Raw genomic sequence first — 23909 nt, forward strand, 5'->3', positions numbered from 1 at the left:
GCTGACAGTAATATTGCTTTTATTACATTGTTTGGTAGCACATTCAATAGTCCTCAGGGTTTAGTCATGGCTATGTTTGGTCTATGTAGGGGTTTTTGGGGACCATATACAGTGCACTGAATTGGGGTCAGCTGCCTGGAAAGCAAGTGCCCTAATCTCTATACTATTTTGTACACCATGATATTATTAACTCCCTAATATCAAACACATTCTAGATATTCAGTGGTGAATTAAGTCTTAGACTATGCCATCAAGTACCTTAAATTCTAAGAAAGCAAAATACTTAATTTTCATCTCTCTGTATGCTTAATTTAGAAATATCATAAACCGTATATTGTCATTCAATAGAATATGTTAGTAGTTCTTTTCTAATGGTTTCACTTTATTTCTATTTTTTTCCAATTACTTACTTTAAAAAATTAATTTATTGACCTTGAGCAGGGCAGCGCTGTGATCGGAGCAGGGGCAGCTGGGCAGTGGGAGAGCAGACCGAAAAAAATGCAGACCACCGGGACACTGCTCGTTACTCCGGCTCTGATCCGCTGTTGTACCAGGGGGCTAATCAGGCCCGTGTCTGCCTCCTTCCTGAACAGGCCTGAGATCCTATCTAAAGAGCCGCAGCCTTCGTACAGCAGCTCCCCGCTCCAGGTGGCCAGGCGGGAGTTCCAGACCAGCGTGGTCTTCCAGGACATCGACACAGCAGCCAAGTTTATTGGTGCTGGGGCCGCCACAGTGGGTGTGGCTGGCTCAGGGGCTGGCATTGGGACCGTGTTTGGCAGCTTCATCATTGGTTATGCCAGGAACCCGTCTCTCAAGCAGCAGCTATTCTCCTATGCCATCCTGGGCTTTGCCCTGTCTGAGGCCATGGGGCTCTTCTGTTTGATGGTTGCCTTCCTCATCCTCTTCGCCATGTGAGGCTCTGTGGGGTCACCTACCCATCCCTGCTGCTTCAACTCCAGGTCACACCCAGTACTGGAGTGTACTGAGCTTTACCATTAAACACAACGTTTCTCTAAAAAAAATAAAAAAAAATTAATTTATTGATTAGTCATGAATTACAAAGCTGCAAAGTTATTCACAATTGATTGAGTTTCAGGGCTACAATGTTCAAGTTCAAGCTACAACCAATCCCTTCACCTTGTCCACTTCTGTCTACAGATATCCCCAAATTCCCTCCCAGCCCCCAGCCTACCTCTTAGGCAGACACTTTTTCTCTTTTCTTCTTATCTTTGCCTTTAGGCATGGTGGTTTACAATACCATTACTGATAGGGTGTCATTCATATTACTTCCTTTGAGCATCCGGTTCTTGCCCAGAATGATCACTTCCTCTATCATAGTCCCTGCCAATCTCCCACAGAGGCAAGCTTCTTACTAAAGACCCATTTCCTTGCATTCTAATTAATGTGGATAATTCAGTGATTTTAAAAAATATTCCCATGCTCTGCAAGCATAACCACTAACCCAAACATTTTCATAACCCCTAATATAATTTAAAGCATTAAGTCAACTTCAGTCCTTAGCGTCTATCTTTTATTTTTTGTTTCTGTTTTCTGATCTCTCCCTTTTTAAAAATTTATTTTTGTGTGTCTTTTTCCAAATTTTATTTTATTATTATTTATTTTTATTTATTTATTTTATAGGTTACTTCACAATATTTATTACAATTAATATTCAATCACCAATCTCACCACCATTATACCTTCCCAACACTAAATTCAGGATGTTTCCATCCCAAGCCCCAATCCCTGTCCCAAAACACAAAATAAAGAATATATTTTGGATTGTTTGTTATGGAGAGCTGCTGAACATGCTTACAAAAAGTGTTCATATAGGAAACAGTGTGAAGATTGTGCTATTTTGACAGGAGCCATTAAGACATTCTATAGGATATCACTAACATGTTGTTAAAATTTGGGTGATGTGAGCTTTGGTATATATGTCTGTAAATATGTGTTTAGGCATATATATATACATATACATATATATTTCCCTTTATGATTAATTGCTTACTGTCTGAACCGATCAAATATGGTGTGGTAACTATTCAAAAGCAACCGCGTGGTCCAGGGATATGTTCACTTGTATGTCAAGCTTGACCAGAGCATGTGGAGAACAGTCTGGAGCTTGGCAACGGTTCGGTTGTGGATGTTGGCTGCCAGGGCAGGTCTCTTGGGGTGGGGAGGACTCTCACTCGCCCCCTCTGGGGCGCCTTGAATGAAAACAGCCTGGCGCAGAGACCAGTAGCATGGTTATGGAGGGCCTCATTTTATGCTTCCTTCGGGAGAAGCAGCAGTGAGTTCTGGACAGTGGCCGATGAGCTTTATTTCTTTTTTTTTTAAGTGAAGCAAAATAATTTTTATTGAAAGAAATTTATTTAGAGAAGTGTGAGGAGAGAGGAAGGGAGGAATATGTATTCAAGGAAAATACGGGTTTCTCAAGAGTGGAAAAGAGCAGAGGAGAGAAAGAATTATATGATCAAGAGAGAACAAAGGCCTCTCCAGAGTGGGAAAAAGAAAAGCTTGCTTAAACTTTCTTCCTTCCTTCCTTCCTTCCTTCCTTCCTTCCTTCCTTCCTTCCTTCCTTCCTTCCTTCCTTCCTTCCTCCCTTCCTTCCTTCCTTCCTTCCTTCCTTCCTTCCTTCCTTCCTTCCTTCCTTCCTTCCTTCCTTCCTTCCTTCCTTCCTTCCTTCCTTCTTTTCTTCTCTTTTCTCTCTTTCTATTCTTTCTTTTGCCGCCCCTGGTTATGCTTAGGGTTCACTCCTGACTTTATGTTCAGAGATCACTCCTGACAGTGCTCAGTGAAACATATGGGGTCCTCGGGATCAAATCTTGGTTGGTCATGAGCAGAGCAAGCACGCTATTCTCTATGTTACCTCTCTAGCCTTGGCGCTTTATAAATAACCTCTGAGAGAAGATTATTAAAGAGTAGATAGAATAAATATATTTTTATGATTATTCCATCTAGTTATCAGTAACTCATTAGCCCCATTGTTATAACTTCTGAGAAACATGATTTAATATGGCTTCTTTAAAAGATATGTTTGCACAAAGTCACTCTATTACTTTGTAACAAGGAAAAATATAGTCATACAGAAAACTGATGTTAAATGTGATGCATAAAATACTGGTCTTCCTTTAAGGTTTCAAGAAAAATCTAAATAAATAATTTTTTTCATGATGGAAAATTCAAGTTTTTCATAGTCTGTCATTATCATCTGGACATAATTCATTGGCAAGGAATGATTCCTCACATAAGCTGTGATAATAATGTGGCATTTTCATTTTTCTTGCATTCCTTTTATAAATCAGAACTTCATGTTTAAAAATGAATAAAGGATAAAGATAGAATCCTAATCTGCTCTACCTCCACTAAAATACCAACATGTCTTTGGAACGCTATTTTTTGTCCTATCCCAGGCTAAAATTTTCATTTAGATATTTTTAAAGTATCTCTTCTAAACATAGCACTTAATATTTCAAATGTGATTACTTCATATTCAGTGGAAAAACTTGGTACTATTGTGATATATGGTTTTATCATTATATATGAATAAATAATATACACTTTAGTTTTTTAAAAAACAGACAACTTTATTTATTCCATCTAAGCCATTTAGTATCCTAAAACTGGCTGCTGTGGTCATGACTATAAACTTTTCACTTGATTTATAGAAGGTAAATTGGGATCCAACTTATTTATAAATCTATTAGTTAATGCTTCAAAATTTAGACATACAGAATTACAGGTGAGATCAACAGAGATTTTCTATAGTCTCAAAAGAGACTGTGAGACACAAGATTATAAAGTTGTCCACGAATGACTTTCAATGGACAATGCTGAAGCACCCATCCGTTCACCAGTATCTACTTCACTGTACCAATGACCAATATAACCAGTTCCCCTATCACTCCCAGTCTGCTCTATTGCAGACACTTTCCTTTTTTCATTTTAAGTATGCAAAAGAGCATCTTTATGATTCACAATTATTGCACCTCCTTTCAAATCTTGTATATTTGAAGTGGAAAACATATATAAATATGACATTAATAGGGACTGGAGGGAGAGCACAGCGGGTAGGGTGTTTGCCTTACATGCAGCCTACTGGGGTTTGATTCCTCTGCCCCCCTCTCGGAGAGCCTGGCAAGCTACCGAGAGTGTATTGCCTTCATGGCAGAGCCTAGCAAGCTACCCATGGCGTATTCGATATGCCAAAAAAAGTAACAAGTCTCACAATGGAGACATTACTGGTGCCCGCTTGAGCAAATAGATGAGCAACGGGATGACAGTGACAGTGATGACATTAATAAGAATTCATCATCCTCATCCTCCTCCTCCTCCTCCTCCTCCTCCTCCTCCTCCTCCTCATCATCATCATCATCATCATCATCATCATCATCATCCCATTGATCGTCGAATTTCTTGATTGGTCTCAGTAACGTTTCCATTTGTCCTAGCCCTGAGATTTTAAAAGCCTCTCTTTACTCGTCCTTCCCAATGAGGGAGGCTCTTTCAGGGTCAGGGAATGACACCCAGTATTGTACTGGTTTTGGCACATGAATACATCGTGGGGAGTTTATGAGGCTCTCCCATGTGAGCAGGAAACTCTCGGTAACTTGCCAGGTTCTCCCAGAGGTAGAAGTAGGCTATAAGAGAACCTATTTCCTTCCTCCTTTTTGGGGAGCTTGGTTTTAAGTCTCTGGATCTTGGCCATTGGCAGGACTACACGGCGCCGGGGGCAGTTCCTGGGTGTGACCGACTAGCTACTGGAAAATGGGAAATCTGGGTGGAGGAGGCCCAGTCCCGATCCAAGAAGCCTTGGAGGTCTCAGCCCCAGGTCCCACATACCTGGGTTCCACTGCTGGTACCTTCATGCGTGAGGCATGTCCGAACATGTGGAGAGGGGCCTTGAGCATGGCTGTGGCTAAGGCTCCGGAGGTTCTTTGACCACGGGAGCTCTGCTCGGGGCAGCAGGGAGGGAAGCACTTGCCCGCACGCCTGGCTGTCTTCCCTGGGGCCCCTCAAAGGGGATGGGCTCCAGCTTCCTTCCCTGTCCCGGGCAGAGGTCCTGGCAACTGAAGACCTCCGGAGCCTTAGCCCCAGCCATGCTCAAGGCTTCTCTCCATACATTCAGACGAGCCTCTAATAAGAATTATCAAGACCTATATGTCTAGTAATTAACAAAAAGGGGGGACAAAATATTTGTTCATTGATATTATGCTTAAAAAAAAAGATGACATAGAAAATAGATGTTCTGTGCTCATGTTTTGGAAGAGCTGACACTGTTAATTCATCTACCCAAAGCATTATATAGGTTCAATGCAATATTTATTAAAATGTTAATGTCATTCTTCAAAAAAATAGAACATTCAAGGAAACAGAACATTGCTTAAACTTGTATTTATAAAATAGGGACTGGTGCGATTATACAGTGGGTACCGGTAATACAGTGCTTGTTTGCTTATGGCCAACCTAGGTTTGATTCCAGGCATTTACATGATCCCTGAGCATCTTCAGGGGTTATCCATAAGTGCAGAATCATGGTAAGACCTGAGTACCACCAGGTGAGGTCTCCAAACCAATCAATTAAACAAACAAACAAAAAATTTAATTTCAAAAGAATAGAAGAGTTAAAACAATCATTAGAAAACCTTGACCAGAAGCCATGCAATAAATATAAAATAATCAAAACAGTGTGGTATAAAAATAAATGTTAGCAAACAGATCAATGGCATAAAATTGGTAGTCAGAAATTGTATATGCACATATAATTATACATATTATATAATTATAATATATTACAATGGAGCCAAGAGCATCGTCTTACTTCCTTTAAATATTCACTGTAGCTTCACCCAATCTAGGAGTTTAGTTGTTTCTTACAACCTCCTTTGCTATTGTCATTTATATTGCATATGATTAAAACCAACCAATAACAGGTTCTGACTTCCTTATTAATTCTATTTAATGCCATTAAGGCAAATTCATCCATTTAATGCCAAAGACATCTTTTTAAATGGCAAAGTAGTAGATTATTGAATATATGTATATACATGTATATATATATATTCATTCAGCTTCATCAAGTCATCTGATATATATAAATAAGTATATATATATTCAGATTTATCCAGTCATATGTTGATGAACATCTGGGATAATCCTATGTTTTGGATGTTGTGAATAATTTTATAAATACTGGAGTGCAAATATCCCTTCAAATTTATATCCTATGGATAAATATCTAGAAATGGCATTGCTAATATGGTGTTATATTTTTATTTGTTTGGGGACTACTCACAAACATTGTTAGAACGACTGGGTTTAACCCCTAATTTTCTGGCAACTGGGACCACATTTCAAAGAGAAGCTCCAAGGTTTCAATGTTGAAGAATACTGCTTTTGTACATGCCTTATGGGAAGTAATCTTTACATCATTTTTCACAGAGGCTAGATAAATTTCATTTCTGGTGCAGTGGACCAGTGTCCCTTTCTCTATAACTCCTTAACAATACTGGATATTTTCAATCTTGTTGATATAAACCGACCTTGTAATGACATAGTATTTCATTGTGATTTTGATTTTCATTTCCCTAGTATATGATGTTCATGTGTTTGGGGGTATCTGTGTGTCTCCTTCGGAGAAGCATCTGTTCATGTTATTTCCCCATATATTTTTAAAAAGCCAGGGTGGCCATATCAGTATCTGATAACATAGATTCCAGGTTGAAAAAGGTTAGAAGGTACAGCTAAGGACATTCTTTAGTAATCAAGGAATATGTGCAACAGAAAGAAATCACACTCCTAAACATATACACACCCAATGAGGGACCAACTAAATACTTAAAACAACTGCTAATAGAATTTAAGGAGGACTTTGCTAGCAACACAATAGTAGTTGGAGACTTCAACACCACCCTATCACCTCTGGATAGATCAACAAGAACAAAACTCAGCAAGGGAACACAGGGTTTGAGGGAAGAAATATAAGACAGAGGGCTAATAGCTCTACACAGAGCTTTACATCACAAAAAGAAAGAATACACATTCTTTTCCAGTGCATATGGAAGATTTTTCAAAATAGACCACGTGCTGGGTCACAAAACATATCTCAACAGAATCAGGAAGATAGAAATTGTATCAACTGTCTATTTCAGACCACGATGCCCTGAAAATAGAAGTTAATCACACACAGACACAGGGAACCAAATCAAACACCTGGAAATTAAACAACTCAGTGTTGAACAATGAATGGCTCAGGAAGGAAATCAAGGAAGAAATCAAAAGATACCCAGAAACAAATGAGAAGGAAGAAACAAACAAGCTACCAGAACCTGTAGCATGCAGCTAAAGCTGTGTTGAGAGGAAGGTTTTTAGCTCTGCAAGCATTTCTCAGGAAGGAAGAAAGGGCCCACATAAATAAATTGACGTCACGGCTCAAGATCTTAGAAAAAAGACCAATAAAAGGAGCCCAAACTAGGCAGAAGGAAAGAAGTAATAGAAGTTAGAGCAGAAATTAATGACATGGAAACCCAATAAACAATATAAAAGATCAATGAAACCAAGAGCTTGTTCTCTGAGAAAATAAACAAGATTGATAAACCACTAGCAAGACTCAGAAAGAGAGAGAGAGAGAGAGAGAGAGAGAGAGAGAGAGAATCCTAAAAAACTGAATCAGAAATGAAAAGGGAGACATCACAACAGAAATCAAAGAAATTCAAAAGATCATCAGAGACTACTTTGAATGTCTGTATGCCACGAAACAAGAGAGCCTAGAAGAAATGGATAAATTCCTGGACTCATATAATCTCCCAAGACTGAACAAAAATATTTGGAATACCTGAATAGACCTATTACTATGAAGGAAATTGAAACTGTAATCAAAAGTCTTCCCAAAGACAAAAGCCCAGGTCCAGATGGATTCACTAGTGAATGCTTCCAAACATTTAAAGAGGACTTATTGCCATTTCCTTCTTAAGCTTTTCCTGGAAATTGAAGAAACAGAAACTATCCCAAACAGTTTGTAGAGATACATATCTCCTGAATACCAACAGCAAACAGAGACACCACAAAAAAGAAAATTACAGACTGATATCCCTGATGAACATGGATGTGAAGATCCTAAAAAAATATTAGCAAATGGAACCCAACAACCCATCAAAAATATCATACACCATGACCAAATGGGATTCATCCTGGGGATGCAAGGATAGTTTAACATTTGGAAATCAATCAACATAATCCATCATATTAACAAAAGAAAAGTAAAAACCATATGATCATATAAATAGATGCAGAGAAAGCATTTTTCAAGATCCAGCACCTGTTTATGATGAAAACTCTCACCAAAATAGATCAAGGAATCCAAGAAATCCGAATGGCCAAAAGGCACATGAAAAAATGCTCTTCATCACTAATCATCAGGGAGATGCAGCTCAAAACAAAAATTAGATATCATCTCACAGCACATAGGCTGGCACACATCCAAAAGAACAAAAGCAACTAGTGTTGGTGGGGATGTGGGGAGAAAGGAACTCTCTTTCACTGCTGGTGGGAATGCTGACTAGTTCAACCCTTTTGGAAAACAGTATGCACATTTCTCAAAAAATTAGAAATTGAGCTCCCATTTGCCTGAGCAATATTACTTCTGGGAATATATCCTGGAGAGGCAAAAAATTGTAGTAGAAATGACATTTGCACTTGAATGTTCATCAAGGAACTTCTGTCAATGTAGTCAAAGCCATCTACCATAAGTCTATGGAAAGCATTATCCTCAATGGGGAAAAAATAAGAGCCTTCCCTCCAAAATCAGGGAGAAGACAAGGATGCCCACTCTCACCACTTCTGTTTAATATCGTGCTAAAAGTACTTGCAATAACAGTTAGTCAAGAAAAAAGGTATTTAGGGCATCCAGATAAGAAAGGAAGAAATCAATCTCTCATTATTTGCAGATGATATGATTCTATATTTAAAGAACCGTAAAGCCTCTACCAAGAAGTTTCTAGAAACAATAGTATTGTGCAGTAAAGCCTCAGGCAATAAAATCAATACCCAAAAGCCCATGGCTTTCATATATGCAAATAATGAGATAGAAGAAAGTGACATAAAAAAAGCAATCCCTTTTTGACAATCATGCCTCAGAAAATCAAATACCTCAAAATCAGCTTAACTAAGGAGGTAAAAGACCTGTACAAAGAAAACTACAAAACACTACTTCATGAAATAATAGAGGACACTACAAAATGCAAACATATCCCCTGCTAATATATCAGGAGAATTAACATTGTCAAAATGGCAATACTTCCCAAAGCATTATACAGATTCAATGTGATCCCTAAAAGGATACCCATGAAATCCATCAAATAAATGGATCAAACACTCCTAAAATTTATATGGAAAAACAACCTTCCATGAATAGCTAAAGCAATTCTTGGGAAAAAGAAGATGGGAGGCATCACCTTCCCCAACCTCAAGCTCTACTACAAAGTGGTAATAATTAAAACAGCCTAGTATTCGAACAAAAGCAGAGCCACAGAACAATGGAACAGGGGTGAATATCCTTACACACACCCTCAAATATATGATCATATAATTTTTGATAAGGGAACAAGAAATATGAAGTGGAGCAAGGAAAGCCTCTTCAACAAATGGTGCTGGCAAAGCTGGACACTATGTGCAAAAAAAAAAATGGGCTCAGATCTCTACCTAATACTGTGCACAAAAGTCAGATCAAAATGGATTAAAGATCTCAACATCAGGCTAGAATCCACAAAGTATATTGAAGATGAGATCGGCAAAACCCTCCATGACATTGAAGCCAAATTTATCTTCCAAGATGTCATGCCACTGATGAAGCAAGTGGAAACAGATAAACAAATGGGACTATCTTACACTAAGAAGCTTCTGTACATGACCAGAATTCAAAGACAGTCTACAGAATGGGAAGGGATATTCACCCAATGTCCATCTGCCAAGGGGTTGGTATCAAGTATATACTGGTTGGGATCAGGATATAAGATATAAGGATACAAGACATTGGTTGAACTCTACAAGAAGAAAACACCCAATCCTATCGGAAAATGGGGCCATGAAATGAATAGAAACTTTTTCAAAGAAGAAATTCGAATGGCCAAAAGGCACATGAAAAAATGCTCTTGATCACTAATGATCAGGGAGATGCAGATCAAAACAAAAATTAGATATCATCTCACAGCACATAGACTGGCACACATCCAAAAGAACAAAAGCAACTAGTGTTGGTGGGGACGTGGGGAGAAAGGGACTCTTTTTCACTGCTGGTGGGGATGCTGACTAGTTCAACCCTTTTGGAAAACAGTAAGCACGTTTCTCAAAAAATTAGAAATTGAGCTCCCATTTGCCTGAGCAATATCACTTCCGGGAATATATTCTGGAGAGGCAAAAAATTGTAGTAGAAATGACATTTGCACTTGAATGTTCATTGTAGCACTGTTTACAATAGCCAGAATCTGGAAAATACCCAAGTGCCCGAGAACAGGTGACTGGTTAAAGAAACTTTGGAACATCTACACAATGGAATACTATGCAGCTGTTAGAAAAGATGAAGTCATGAAATTTGCATATAAATGGAACAACATGGAGAGTATCATGCTAGGGGAAATGAGTCAGAAAGAGAGGGAAAGACATAGTAGTACTGCACTCATTTGTGGAATAAAAAGTAACAGAATGGGAGACTAACACCTGAGGATAGTAAAGATAAGGACCAGGAGGATTGCTCAATGGTTTGGAGGCTGGCGTCAAATACTAGGGGTAAAGGCAGCTCAGATTGAGAAGGGACCACTAAGTAAAGGATACGTGGAGGACCTGCTCAGGATGCCAGATGTGTGCTGAAGGTAGACTATAGACTGGACATGATGGCCACTTTATATCTGTATTGCAAACCACAACACCCAAAGGGAGAGAGAGAGTAAAAGGGAATACTGCCACAGAGGTGGGTTGGGGAAGATGGGTTGGGTGTGGTGGGAGGGATGTTGGGAACATTGGTGGCAGAGAATGGACACTGGTGGAGGGATGGGTACTTGATCATTGTATGACTGAAACATAAGCACAAAAGTTTGTAAGTCTGTAACTATACATCTTGGTGATTCATTAAAAAAAGAATGTTCTAGGTGCACTTGAGGTTTATGTATATTTATTTCTGTGGGACTTGGAAATTCTGGATCAATCTAGTGTGTATATCTTATAAAATACTTGGCTACTGTCTTTTCATTCTTTACTTGTTAATTTTTACGTATGCTTAAGCTCCACATCACTGCAAATGTCATGTTGAGATTCTCTAATGTTATTGTGTCATTGTTAATGTATTCCTCAAGCCCTATAATAATTGCTTTCTATATATGGGTGACCCTGTGCTGTTTGGACATTAACATTTTATCTTTTGTTCATGAGCATTGTATCTTCTTGATAGATTGATCCCTACATCATTATATAATATTTATCTTGCCTCTTTATTTATTTATTTATTTATTTATATTAGTTAAGAATCACTTTGTCAGTTATGAGACATATTTATAGACTTTGCTCTTTTTTGGGGTTACTGGAATGGCACACCTTGCTTAAGCATTCACTTTGATACTATGTTTGCCATTTTATATGATGTGAGACTCTTATGTGCATAAACTGGATGGATTCTGCCTTTTGTTGACCAGCCAGCCAATTATTGTCTCTAATATCAAAGTTCAGGCCATTTGTTTTAAAGGCAATTGTTGGTATACGGGGCTTAATTTTTTGCCATTCTATTTTTTATTGCTATTTTAATACTTAGATTCTTAATTGTATTTTCAATAATTACTATGTTTGCTTTCATGCGAATGGGTTTTCCTGGTGATTCTTGCAATTTAATACATTTTCTTTGTGTTTCTCCTTCAAATTGTTCGTTTCATGATTTTCATGAAAATCATATGCTTTCCAGCATTTAATGTGTTTTTGGCTAATATTGATTGGTTATCTTTAGACTTAATAAATCTATCCTATATTTTTTCCTCTTCATGTTTTGTTACTGTCTCACTTTATTTTTGTTCATGTTTCTGATTCTGTATTATTATTTGCCACTATGCTGAAGGGTTAATGTTTTCTTGCTTTGCTTTTCTTATAGAAAAAAAAACATTTCTTCTAATAAGGATATGGTGGTAGTAAAATATGAGTTTGTGTTATCTAGAGAGACTTTATTTGTCTATCATATTTTATGTGATAATTTTGCACGGTAGTATATTCTTTTTTTTTTGTTTTTCTTTTTGGATCACACCCAGGGATACACAGGAGTTACTCCTGTCTCTACACTCAGGAATTGCTCTTGGCGGTGCTCAGGGGACCATATGGGATGCTGGGAATTGAACCCGGGTTGGCCAAGTGCAAGGCAAACTCCCTATCCGCTGTGCTATTGCTCCAACCCCATGGTAGTGTATCCTTGACTAGAACTTTTTACCTTTTTGAATTTTGAATTGTTATTCAACTCTTCTGATTTTTAGCATTCATTCTGAGCATTCTGATGATAAATTGTTTTTGCTCCTTTTTATGATATATTCTCCTCACAACAGTCTTTAATTTTTTTAAATAATTATTTGGTAATCTCACAATTATATGTCTTGCTGTTTGTCTTATTTGCATTTAAAAGTGTCGGTCTTCTCTCATCTTCCTGGGCTTCTATGGTTAGTTATTTTCTAAGGCTGGGAAGTCCTCAGCTACTGTTTATGTTTTGAATGCTTCTCAGAGTATGCCCCTGTAGTCATGGATGAGTCCTGGCTATGCCTAGGGGACCACATTTGTTGCCATATATTTGAATTGGGATCAGCCTTCTACAAGTCAAATGCTTTAACTCCTATGCTATCTCTTTGACCCAACTACTTTTTCTTTTACTAGGGACTCTGTTCCCTTTTCTCCATCCTTATCATCTGACTTCCCATTACTCTACCATTACCTCTTATAATAAAATATATTTTCACCATGTGCCCTTATTTTTCCCAAATTCTATTTCTTTCTCTTCTTTCTTTTTTAATAAAAATTTTATTTCATTGAACCACCATGTGGAAAATTACAATGCTTTCAGGTTTAAGTCTCAGTTATACAATGCTGAAACATCCATCCCTTCACCTGTGCCCATATTCCACCACAAAAAAAAAAAAGAAAAAAAGAAGAAAAAAACCCAGTACACCTCCCATCCCACCCCTCCCCCCCTTGTAACTGATAAATTTCACTTTACTTTCTCTTTACTTTGGTTACATTCAATATTTCAACAAAAACCTCACTATTATTGTTAGGAGTACCCCACTAGAGTCAGACCTGTTGTGAAGAGAAATGAGGCCGCGCGGTTTTGGATTTCTGTACTTTAGCAACTAAGTCCAGGGAGATTTCTTCCAGATATTGGATCATTGCAAGCTTGCAACTCTCATCTGTGGTCATCATAATATGGCGGTCGCCATGCCCTTCACCCCCGGCAAGGAAGAGGAGAGAGAGAGAAATACCTTTCCCCTCCTGGGCAGGCATGGGGCCGAGGCTTAGTTCTCAGTCTGGAGACATTCTGCAAGGAGCTGTCCATACCAAAAGTAGTTTAGCTGGCCTCTGGAGTCCTGCTCCTGCAGCTGCAGAGATCACATCTCAGCGGCAGGCGGGGCCGGTGCCGCCCCTCTTTCTCTTTTATTTGATTTATTGTTGAAATGTCATTTTCAGTTGCTCTTATTGTTTCCTTTTCAGGAGTGAGTATTTCTCATGGAAGTTTTAATTTGATTCATTATATGTTTCATATACAGGATCTCTGTAATTTTTTGGAATAGCTTCAATATTTTTGGTGGTGAACTTCCTCTGCTTCTGTATTTCCTTTCATGTTTCATCGATGACTCATTCTGTGTTGATGTGCAATTACATATTTCATTATATTCCATTGATTTTCTTCAAAACAGCTATTTTTAGTCATTTTATTTTAGGGATCGCTCCTGGCAGTACTTGCCCTGGCAGTAGAGACCTGGTGGCTCGGTGCTTCATGTGTTGGCCTTGCAGGGTTGCTTAGGAACCACTAAGGCAGCATCTAGTGATGATTTTGGTCAGCAAAGGGGGCACATAATGCTAAAGATACAACTCAAATCTTCACATATTGCTGAGTTCTTCCACCAATATGTCTGGCTACCAGGGTAGTTATTTTAGTTATTTTGTATTTATTACTCCTTAGATTTCTCATTTCTATAACATTCAGAAAAATTTATGAAGAGCACTTTTTCCTTTTTTTTTTAATTGAATTACTGTGAGATACACAATTGCAAAGCTGCTCATGGTCAGGTTTCAGTCACATACAGTGTTCAGATACTCATCCCTGCACCAGTGTGCATTTCTCACTGACAGTGTCCCCAGCTTTCCTTCCGCCCCCTCCCTCTCAGCCTGTCTCTATAGCAGGCACCTCTCTCTCTTTATACATACATATATATATATATATATATATAATATCTCCCTCTCTGTCTCTCTCTTTCTTTCTCAAGCTCTCCTTTTGGACATTATGGTTTGCAATACCATAATGAGAGCTTATCATGTTTGTTCCTTTACCTACTTTTATCACACAGTTCATATACAGAGTGATCATTTCTAGTTATCATTGTTATAGTGCTCCTTCTCTATCCCAGCTGCCTTCTTCCCAGCACCTGAGGCATACTTCTAACCATGGACTAATCCTTCTTGCCCTTGTTTCTTCTGTCCTTGGGTACTATTCTCATGTTATGTTTTTTTTTTTTAAATCACTTCACAAGTGAAGCAATTATTCTATGTCTGTCCCCCCACTTCTAAGATATTTTTCCCATTCATTATTTATTTTATGGAATTAATTTTTTAAAATAAAATTTTAAAAAGTTATTTCACTTTGTTTTACCCTTAATAGGTAAGGTAGTTCTTAGTTTGAATAACTGTTTTGTTTTTTAGGACTTCAGGAGTGTGTGGGAAGAGGGGTGAATCTAATTGCTTGGGGTATACCAGTGCCTGATAGATTCTTTTTTAAGAGGCAAATAACAATTCATATTACTGGTGGGTAGTATAAAATTCTTTTTTGCCTTTTAGAATTGGACAAATTCGTAGGGATAAGCAAGAGCATTTCTATGGCATGTTGAGACTTTTGTACTGAACTTGCAGTCAGGCATCTATCACAAGAGGCAATAAAGGACAATTTCAATTGTTTCTGAAATATAAGTTTTGTTCTTCAACCTAAGTTCCTGTGTTATAGAAAAATGAACATGGGATATTCCTCTATTCTAGGTCATGGAAGGAGGTGACAGGTGATGTCTAGAAAAAATTATTCAGTTAACATAAAAATCTGAGGAGAAACTAGGAACTCTGGTAATCCTTTGAGAATATCATGTCTAGAGACACTTGAAACTTTCCTCTAAAACATATTCTCTAATATCTCTTAAAATATTTCTTTGCTTTCCTCTACTGTAAGTGAAACCTTTTAATCTCTGATAAGTGTAATCATTTTTATTTACATGTTCAATTAGATACCATGAACATTAAAGTACATGTTTAATTAGATTTCCACGATGAAAAAATTCCTTTTTTATCCTTCAAGTGAGCTACTTTAAAGAGACAATATTTTATCTTACTCTAAAAAATGGTTCCTAAATGTAGTTTTCAAAAGATGACATCATTGGGGCCGGAGTGATAGTACAGCGGGTAGGGTAGGGTGTTTGTCTTGCACGCAGCCAACCCAGGTTCCAACCCCGGCATCCCATATCGCCATACCAGCATCACTAGGAGTAATTCTTGAGTGCAGAATCAGGTGTAACCCCTAATTGCTGGGTGTGACCCCCAAAATTAAAAAAAAACCAAAAATCCTAAAGATAACTGTATAGGTACTTTATGTACTTTCCTTCCATATGTGCATGGTGTGTGTGTGTGTGTGTGTGTGTGTTAGTGTATGTATGTGTGTGTGTTTATGTGTTTTCCTGGGTCTCACTTTATTTTCCAGGCAACTCTTATGTCAAGTACTATATAGAATTTCCTCTAGTTAATGTCACATTCTAAAGCTCCCTTAATTTTTCTCTGTAGAATAAGGGAGTCCCCAAAGTTATTTATTGAGTCTGATATGTAGACAGTGGAGACTTTTATGTTGGTAAAGATAGAAATTCTAATATTCTACTTCTGTATTTTGTCTCAATTATAGATTTTTCCTCTAAGAGTTTATTAATAAAAGATCTTTTATTTTAGGTTTCCTTTTGGAGAAAGTACACTCCAATGATGCTCAGGAGACTCAGGGACTCCACAATGTTTTCTTTTTTTTTAATTTATTTTATTGAATCACCATGTGGAAAGTTACAAAGTTCTCAGGCTTATGTCTCAGTTACACAATGCTCAAACACCCGTCCCTTCACCAGTGCCCATATTCTACCACCAATAAAAAAAAACAAACAAAAAACACAGTATACATCCCACCCCTCACCCCCCACCCCCCGCCCTGCATAACTGATCAATTTCACTTCCTTTTCTCTTTACCTTGATTACATTCCATATTTCAACACAAAACTCACTATTGTTGTTGGAGTTTCAACACAGACTCACTATTTTTGTTGGAATTTATCCCCCAAGAATAAAACCCTATTGACAAGGAAATATTTGATAATTAGTTTTCCACTGATGAGAATGAAGAGATTAAAAAGTCGCGCAGTTTACAATTTCTGTATTTTAGTAATTAAGTCCAGGGAGATTTAAGTTGGAAATTGAATCATTTCCCTTCCTGGAGCAGCATGGAACAAAAGCTTAGTTCACAGTCTGGATACATGGTTGCAAGCACTCGCTGGAACCCCAAGTCATATAGCTGGCTCTGGCTCCTGCTCGTTCCACAGCCACACGTCTATGCAAAGGCATGGCCACCCGGGTCGAATCTCGGCCAGAGCCTGAGCTCCGGCCCCGGCCTGAGACTGCCCAGGCGTCCTGCTGTTTCAAGTTCAAAGCACATTTTTTTTTTCCCGCGCCACAAAGTTCATACCTGCTCAAGGGACCCATAAAATGTCGGACACCACGCCTCCTCCTCCGGGAGGGAAGAGAGACCAAGGAAGAAGGATATTTCCTCCGTTAGCCGGCGGCGTGGGGCAAAAGCTTAGTTCACAGTCTGGATACATGGTTGCAAGCACTCGCTGGAACCCCAAGTCATATAGCTGGCTCTGGCTCCTGCTTGTTCTGCAGCCACGTGTCTGTGCAAAGGCATGGCCACCCGTGTCGAATCTCGGCCGGACTCCACAATGTTTTCTTGGCCAACCTGGGCATGTCCTTGACGTTCCAGGAATTCCCAGGGCCACCCAGTATTGCTTTGGTATGGGAACCCATGTGGTCTCAGGAATCCAACCTGTTCTAGTGCATGCTAGACATGAACCCTAAAAGAAATAGATTTCTATCACTCAAACACACCAAGAGGTTTTGAATTTGTCAGGATGTTCAAAATGAGGTCCAGGTTCTAAGTGGACAGGTGTCTAGGACAGACTTGAGTGGACTGTAAAAAAGCAAATGAGTTGTTTATGGTTTTGGGGAGCTCAGGGAGAAGAATTTTGGCTATTAATTAAAAATTTATTTATTTGAAGGAAGTCACCTTTGTTGAAAATACTCTGTGGAATCTGGTATAATCAACATCATGAATGCTAGATTATAGGACAGGTATAAGTTAGGATTCTTCTTTAATGTTCTAGAAAACACGATTTTTGGTGCCTAACCAAATTGATAGGATGAGCCCGTGGAGACTAACTTGAAAATGGGCAGGACTACAGACCCCATGAAAATGGGCAAGTTTCTGACTTGTGTGTCCTTACTGGTCTGGAAAGGGTTGACATTTCTTTCTTTAACTGCCTTCAGCTTTAGCCTAACTCCCAGTATAACAAAGAAGTAGTTTTCCTTTCTCACAGACCCCAGGCTCAGCTTGTCTTTGAAACACAGACATTCTTACGTCCCCCTTCTCATTCCAGTTGCAAGGGACTGTAGCTCATGGTACCACAGTGCTTGGCCTTGCATTCCACTCTGGGGGCTGTGACCATTGGGCTTGTAGATGTGACAGAACAATGAATGCTTTGATGTCTTATTGTCCCTCCTATAACCCATTTTCCCTGTTAATGATTTCTCTGTACTGAGTGCATTAGATGTGTGTAGGTAGGGCGGTAAATTAAAGAGGCTGACGGATGTTTCTTCATGCTTCTCTGCCAGAAGGAGCTTGCAGCCCTCCAGCCATTTTCATAATTCTCATGGTTCTATCTCTGTGCCTCCCCCCCACAAGAAGAATATTCACACAATACACAATTAACCAAGAATGCCACAGAGACGTGCATATTGGTGGAGAGCAGTAGAGTAAACATCCTAGAGTGCCTTGAGTGCCTCTATGCCTTCAGAGACACTTAGCCTATTTCGCCCTGATAAATCACATTAAAAAAAAAAAAACAGAGTAAAGGGGCTGGAGAGAAGGAATAGGAGTGAAGGTGCTGGTTTTGCATGCTGCCCTCTCCTTTTGCAGTCCCTGGAGCCGTATATGGTTCCCATCCCTATACTCAGCACTGCCAGGAATGATCTTCGAACACAGAGTCAGGGATAAGCCCTGAGCACCACTGGCTGTGGCCTTCAAACTAAAACAACAAGACAAACAAAAACAAATAAAAAAAAAAAGAGGGAAACCATTAAATTTTAACTTGTTATTAAAAAAAAAAAAGAAAGCTGTGACTGGTCCCAGAAAGATGCCAGCAGCCGAGTTATCCCAGAAAGACCAGGCTGCCACCAGACCCAGATCACTAGGCCCTGGGCGGGATGAGGGCATACTGACTGGGACTCTGTCTCACGCAAGGCGCAGTGCTCCACCCACCCACCCACCTACATCCCACTCCTGCAGCTATCCGAGAGGAGGTCCAGCTTCAGGACTGATCTCAGAGAGGCCAGAGAGTCCCTAGAATTTGACCCTCCAGCAACCAAAACCCTGAAGCAAACAGCCGCATATGTGGCTGCACAGCACCTCCAAATTCACAGAGCTGACAGCCCAGGGGAGACAAGAAAATTAGATGGGGATATTGAGTAGAGGGCCACTAAACTCAATGAGTGAAAACAATAACACGGAAGGCCCACCTCGCACCCAAGCAGCTCAGTAAATCCTCAGGCAATGACGTTAACAACACCGTTATGAAATATGTGTTGTAATAAACAATAGAAAGTAAGTTAATTAGTGTCTGCTAAGGGAGCAGGCTTGCAGGGTGGGTGGGAAACTAGGGACATTGGTGGTGTGATTGGTGCTGGAATATTGAATACCTAAACAACTGTAATTTTAAACAACTTTGTAAATCACATTGTTTACATAAGGGGAAACAAAGAAAGTCATTGGTATTAAAAGAAAAGCCTATTTGAAAGACATGCCCTGGATTCGTGTTTATGAAGTATCACTATGCTATCTTTTATCTTTTATCACTCTCTGTTCTTTAATTTCTAAACAACAGCTTTGTGGGGGTTGTATTTGACTTGTGAAGTGACACGAGGTCAGTGATATTTGCGTTCCAAGTGAGCTTCACCTGCTGAAATGTAACCTTACACTAAGAGAGAATGGAATTTTCCAGGGATTGGCATGCCTGGATGGGTACATGAGCTTTCACAGAGGGGTGATTTCACCAAAATTTCATCCTATTGAATTTAACCATGTACAGAGTTCACCTTTTTTTTTTCTTTTTGGGTCACACCTGGCGATGCACAGGGGTTACTCCTGGCTCTGCACTCAAGAATTACTCCTGGCGGTGTTCAGGGGACCATATGGGATGCTGTGATTCGAACCTGGGTCAGCCACGTGCAAGGCAAATGCCCTACCTGCTGTGCTATCACTCCAGCCCCCAGGGTTCACCTTTTTATTAATGTAGCAACTTCAACAGATCCTAACATCTCTTTTATGGCTAAACTACTTTATTTCCAACTCGATATATATATACATGTATATATAGATACATATGATATATATGCATGTACATGTATATATACATATATGTATTTTTTCATGTGTGAAAGATTTAAAATCAGATACTGAAGAACTCATAACACTAAAGCGGGTTTAATTAAAGTCATGAAAAAAATCAGTAAGGGAAAATAAATGCAGCAAGGACTAGAAATCCTTGTTGAAATCATGGAGGCTAACCCTGGAAGTCAATTGTAAAGAAAAGACAACCTGGAAGCTTATTAATTTCAATACATTGTCTAAGATCAAGGGAAGGAAAATAAAAAGGGTAATCTAAATTATAGGTTATCTAAATCTAAATCTAAATTATAAGCTTAATCCTTTACTACTAATTTATAACTCTGCACTTGGACTATCTTAAAGAACCAGGTATGCAATAGGATCAAATTGGATTTTGGCTTTTTGCTTTGTTTCTCTGAATTAAAGATTTTTTTTATCATGAGATATATTATAATGCAGTCAGCGCTCAGGGAAGCCTTTGGTAAGTAGATATGAGGGGTTGGTTTGTTACCAGAACAGTGACACGGAATATGAGAGCTTCTGAAGGTCATCCTATCACATGAGTGTGAATGAAGTCAAGGGAATTATCAAATACTTTATATAATGGGTACATTATTTTTCACTGTTTTCTTTTGTGTTTCGAGTGACCTCTATTAAAATTTCTTATTATGAAACCGAACAATAAAAAGTCACCCTCCTTTAATAAATGGGGAAAAGAGATACAGAAGACCATCAGCTATATGAAAACAAAAAAGACCCGGATCACTTATTATCAGGGAAATACAAATCAAAACCACAATAACATACCACTACAATATGATATCTATCACTACAGACCAGTGAGACCAGCAAAGATTAACAAGAACGAAAACAGCCAGTATTAGAAGGAGATGTGGGTGGAAAAGTAACCTTTCACCAGCTGATTCCACCCCTCTGGAAACCAACAGAGATTCTTCTCAAAAAATACGAATTGAGTTTTCATATGAGTCAGTAATTCTGCTTCTTGGTATCCATACCCAGGGCTCACAAAGTCTATTCAGAAAAGATCATATTTCTATGTTCATTATAGTACTGTTCAGAGTAGACAAAGTCTAGAAACAGCCTTAATAATCAAACACATGATTCAGTAAAAAAACCATGGCATATATACACAATGGAATGCTGCTTGTCTGTAAGAAGAGACAGAATTGTGCAATGTGTTGCCATGGGGTATCATGCTGGGTGATGTCCAAAAATAGCGTGATAGATACAGAATTATCTCTCTCATATGTGCACTATAAAGAAACATGTTAAGGTATAGGATAACATTGGTTTGTCCTTTCTGCTTCACCACAGGGAGCTTAGGTTTATTGAGGTACTCTCATCACAGTGCTCCTAGTCCTCTATTTATTTGTAACCTCTTTCTTTGTGCTCTGCTTCCCCAATGGGCCAATCACCTTTATGTCCTAATCAGACTCTGTTAACTTGAAATATTGTTCTTCTCTTCTTAAGTCCTTTGCATAGTTAATTCAGAATAATGTCCTTTTAATGCTATGCTTTTGTAAGTTGGGAGTTCATTGACTCCAAATGATATTCACTCCTGGGTATCTGTTCTCTTGACTTAAGCCTCAGTTGCCCTTACTTCCTAGCACCGCAAAAGCAGGATCCCAATGAGGGACTGGATGAACCCAGGGCAAGCTGTGAGCTACCCTGGCATCAAAATAGGCCAGGCCAAAGCACCATAATACTTAACTATAAGTTAAGAGCATGGCCATGGACAAATTACATTATGATCCAAAAAGTAACAACTGTATTAGGAGCCTGCTAGGGTTAGAAAATATCAATCTGGCCTGAGCACTGTAGTCTGAGATCTATAGTGAGATGTCCCCAGGAGAGCCACCCTACAAGCTTAATGTATCTCTTATTGTGTCCATACAAAATTATTAATATTAAGAAGTAGAATTAAGGCATTAATTACAATGTTAATTAAGTTATTGGACTAAGGAGAGGAGAAACACCCCTAAGTGGTATCTTACCCTTGAGCAGAAGAAGCGTTTTCATATGTTGATTGTGCTACTGGGGTGTGGTGGCTACCCCCAATGGGGGAAGTTGGAGAGAGACTAGAGAGAGACCAGGGCTGCGAGCAGGAATGTGGAGAGATGAGAGGGAGAGACAGGAGTAGATGGGAATGAGGGGTAGTGTGAGACTAGGATGGGGAGTTTAGGGAGGTTGTAACAGGCGACGGGGGAGAATTGAATAAATGGCAACTGATCACCAACCGGCCTCGTGGCCCTCATCTCCTCCTTTGTCTGTCCATGGCATTGGTCATCCCAGGTGGGGAAGTGGTGCGAGACTGGGCAATGCAGGTGAGAGAGAGCAGTGGGAGTTTCCCGAGTCACCTGGTAAATACAGTCACTGTCACTGTCACTGTCATCCCGTTGCTCATTGATTTGTTCGAGCGGGCACCAGTAACGTCTCTCATTGTGAGACTTATTGTTACCGTTTTTGGCATATCCAATACGCACGGGTAGCTTGCCAGGCTCTGCCATGTGGGTGCGATGCTCTCAATAGCTTGCTGGGCTCTCCGAGAGGGGCGGAAGAATCGAACACGGGTCGGCAGCATGAAAGGTGAATGCCCTACCACTGTGCTATCGCTCCAGCCCTGTAACTACAGGAGTAAAGGAATAACATATCCAAAAGCAACAGAGCTTGAAAACTGTTTGACAGAAGGGAGCTCATGGGAGAGGATGGGGTGAAAGGATCACAATGGGGTGAGGGATGGGGGTACATTGGGAGGAGGTTGTGGTATTGTAGCATTGTAACCATAAAAGCCTATTGGTAACAGTATAGCAAAATATGACATTTAAAACATTTTATTTCATTTTGTTTTTCTTTTTGGGTCACACCCAGCAATACACAGGGGTTACTCCTGCTCTACACTCAAGAATTACTCCTGGCGGTGCTCAGCGGACCATATGGGATGCTAGGAATCAAACCCTGGTTGGCCGCGTGCAAGGCAAATGCCCTACCCGCTGTGCTATTGCTCCAGCCCCTAAAACATTTTAAAAATTAAGTTTAAATTAAAAAATAAAATTAATTCTTCTTGCAGTGGACCAGGGATATTGAGAGTAACACAAACGGCCAAATACAACAAGGTCTTTAATATTTAAAAAGTTTCCTGCAGGGGCGAGAGAGATAATACAACCTGGGTTTTGATCCCTGGCATTCCATATGGTCCCCCGAACACCACTGGCAGTGATTCCTGAGTGCAAAGCTAGAAGCAATCTCTAAGCATCACCAGATGTGGCTCCAAAACAGAATTTTCCTGCAATCTCTATGCTCTTTGTTAATCTTTGCTATTTGTTTAGCATGTATATTTTAAAATGTTTGTTATAGAAATAGTCATATTTTTCTAAACTTCTATTTGGATGTTAGGAGTTTTGATGAAAACCCATCACATTTGTATGCATGTGCTATATATAGGTTAGGGTGGGAGTAACATGAGCATGCAGTCTTTCTGGAACAGAGATGATTTTAGTCATGATTATTCCTCAGCATTCTCAGCAAACAGTGTGTTCAGTGCTTTTCTATAAAGCGAGGGCGGTCGCTAAACCAGGGTACTTCCCATAACATGGAAGATAATAAAACTCTGTTTCCAAACATTCCTCTCTTGCTGATGAAGGAATAAAATCGTGTTTAAAAATTTTGTGTTATCTTTGTGGACTGGAGCGATAGCACAGCGAGTAGGATGTTTGCCTTGCACAAGGCCAACTTGGGTTTAATTCCTCTGTCCCTCTTGGAGAGCCTGGCAAGCTACTGAGAGTATCCTGCCCGCACAGCAGAGCCTGGCAAGCTCCCTGTGGCATATTCGATATGCCAAAAACAGTAACAAGTTTCACAATGGAGACTTACTGGTGCCCGCTCAAGCAAATCGATGAACAACCAGACGACAGTGCTTCAGTGCAGT

General features: G+C 39.4%; 1 protein-coding gene across 1 annotated transcript; it reads left to right on the forward strand.

Moving 5' to 3' along the window:
- The first annotated feature begins 436 nt into the window (after positions 1–436).
- On the forward strand, positions 437–1010 carry LOC101556963 (ATP synthase F(0) complex subunit C1, mitochondrial-like). The gene has a single exon (XM_055144716.1). The coding sequence runs from the start codon at positions 499–501 to the stop codon at positions 913–915; it is 417 nt and encodes a 138-aa protein (XP_055000691.1). The 5' UTR covers positions 437–498; the 3' UTR covers positions 916–1010.
- Positions 1011–23909: the final 22899 nt, after the last annotated feature.

Source organism: Sorex araneus, chromosome 7 (genome assembly GCF_027595985.1).
Source record: "Sorex araneus isolate mSorAra2 chromosome 7, mSorAra2.pri, whole genome shotgun sequence".
Classification (NCBI taxonomy): Eukaryota; Metazoa; Chordata; class Mammalia; order Eulipotyphla; family Soricidae; genus Sorex; species Sorex araneus.

Coding starts and splice junctions, on each gene's coding strand:
- LOC101556963 (XM_055144716.1), top strand. CDS start 499: ATGCAGACCACCGGGACACTGCTCGTTACTCCGGCTCTGATCCGCTGT.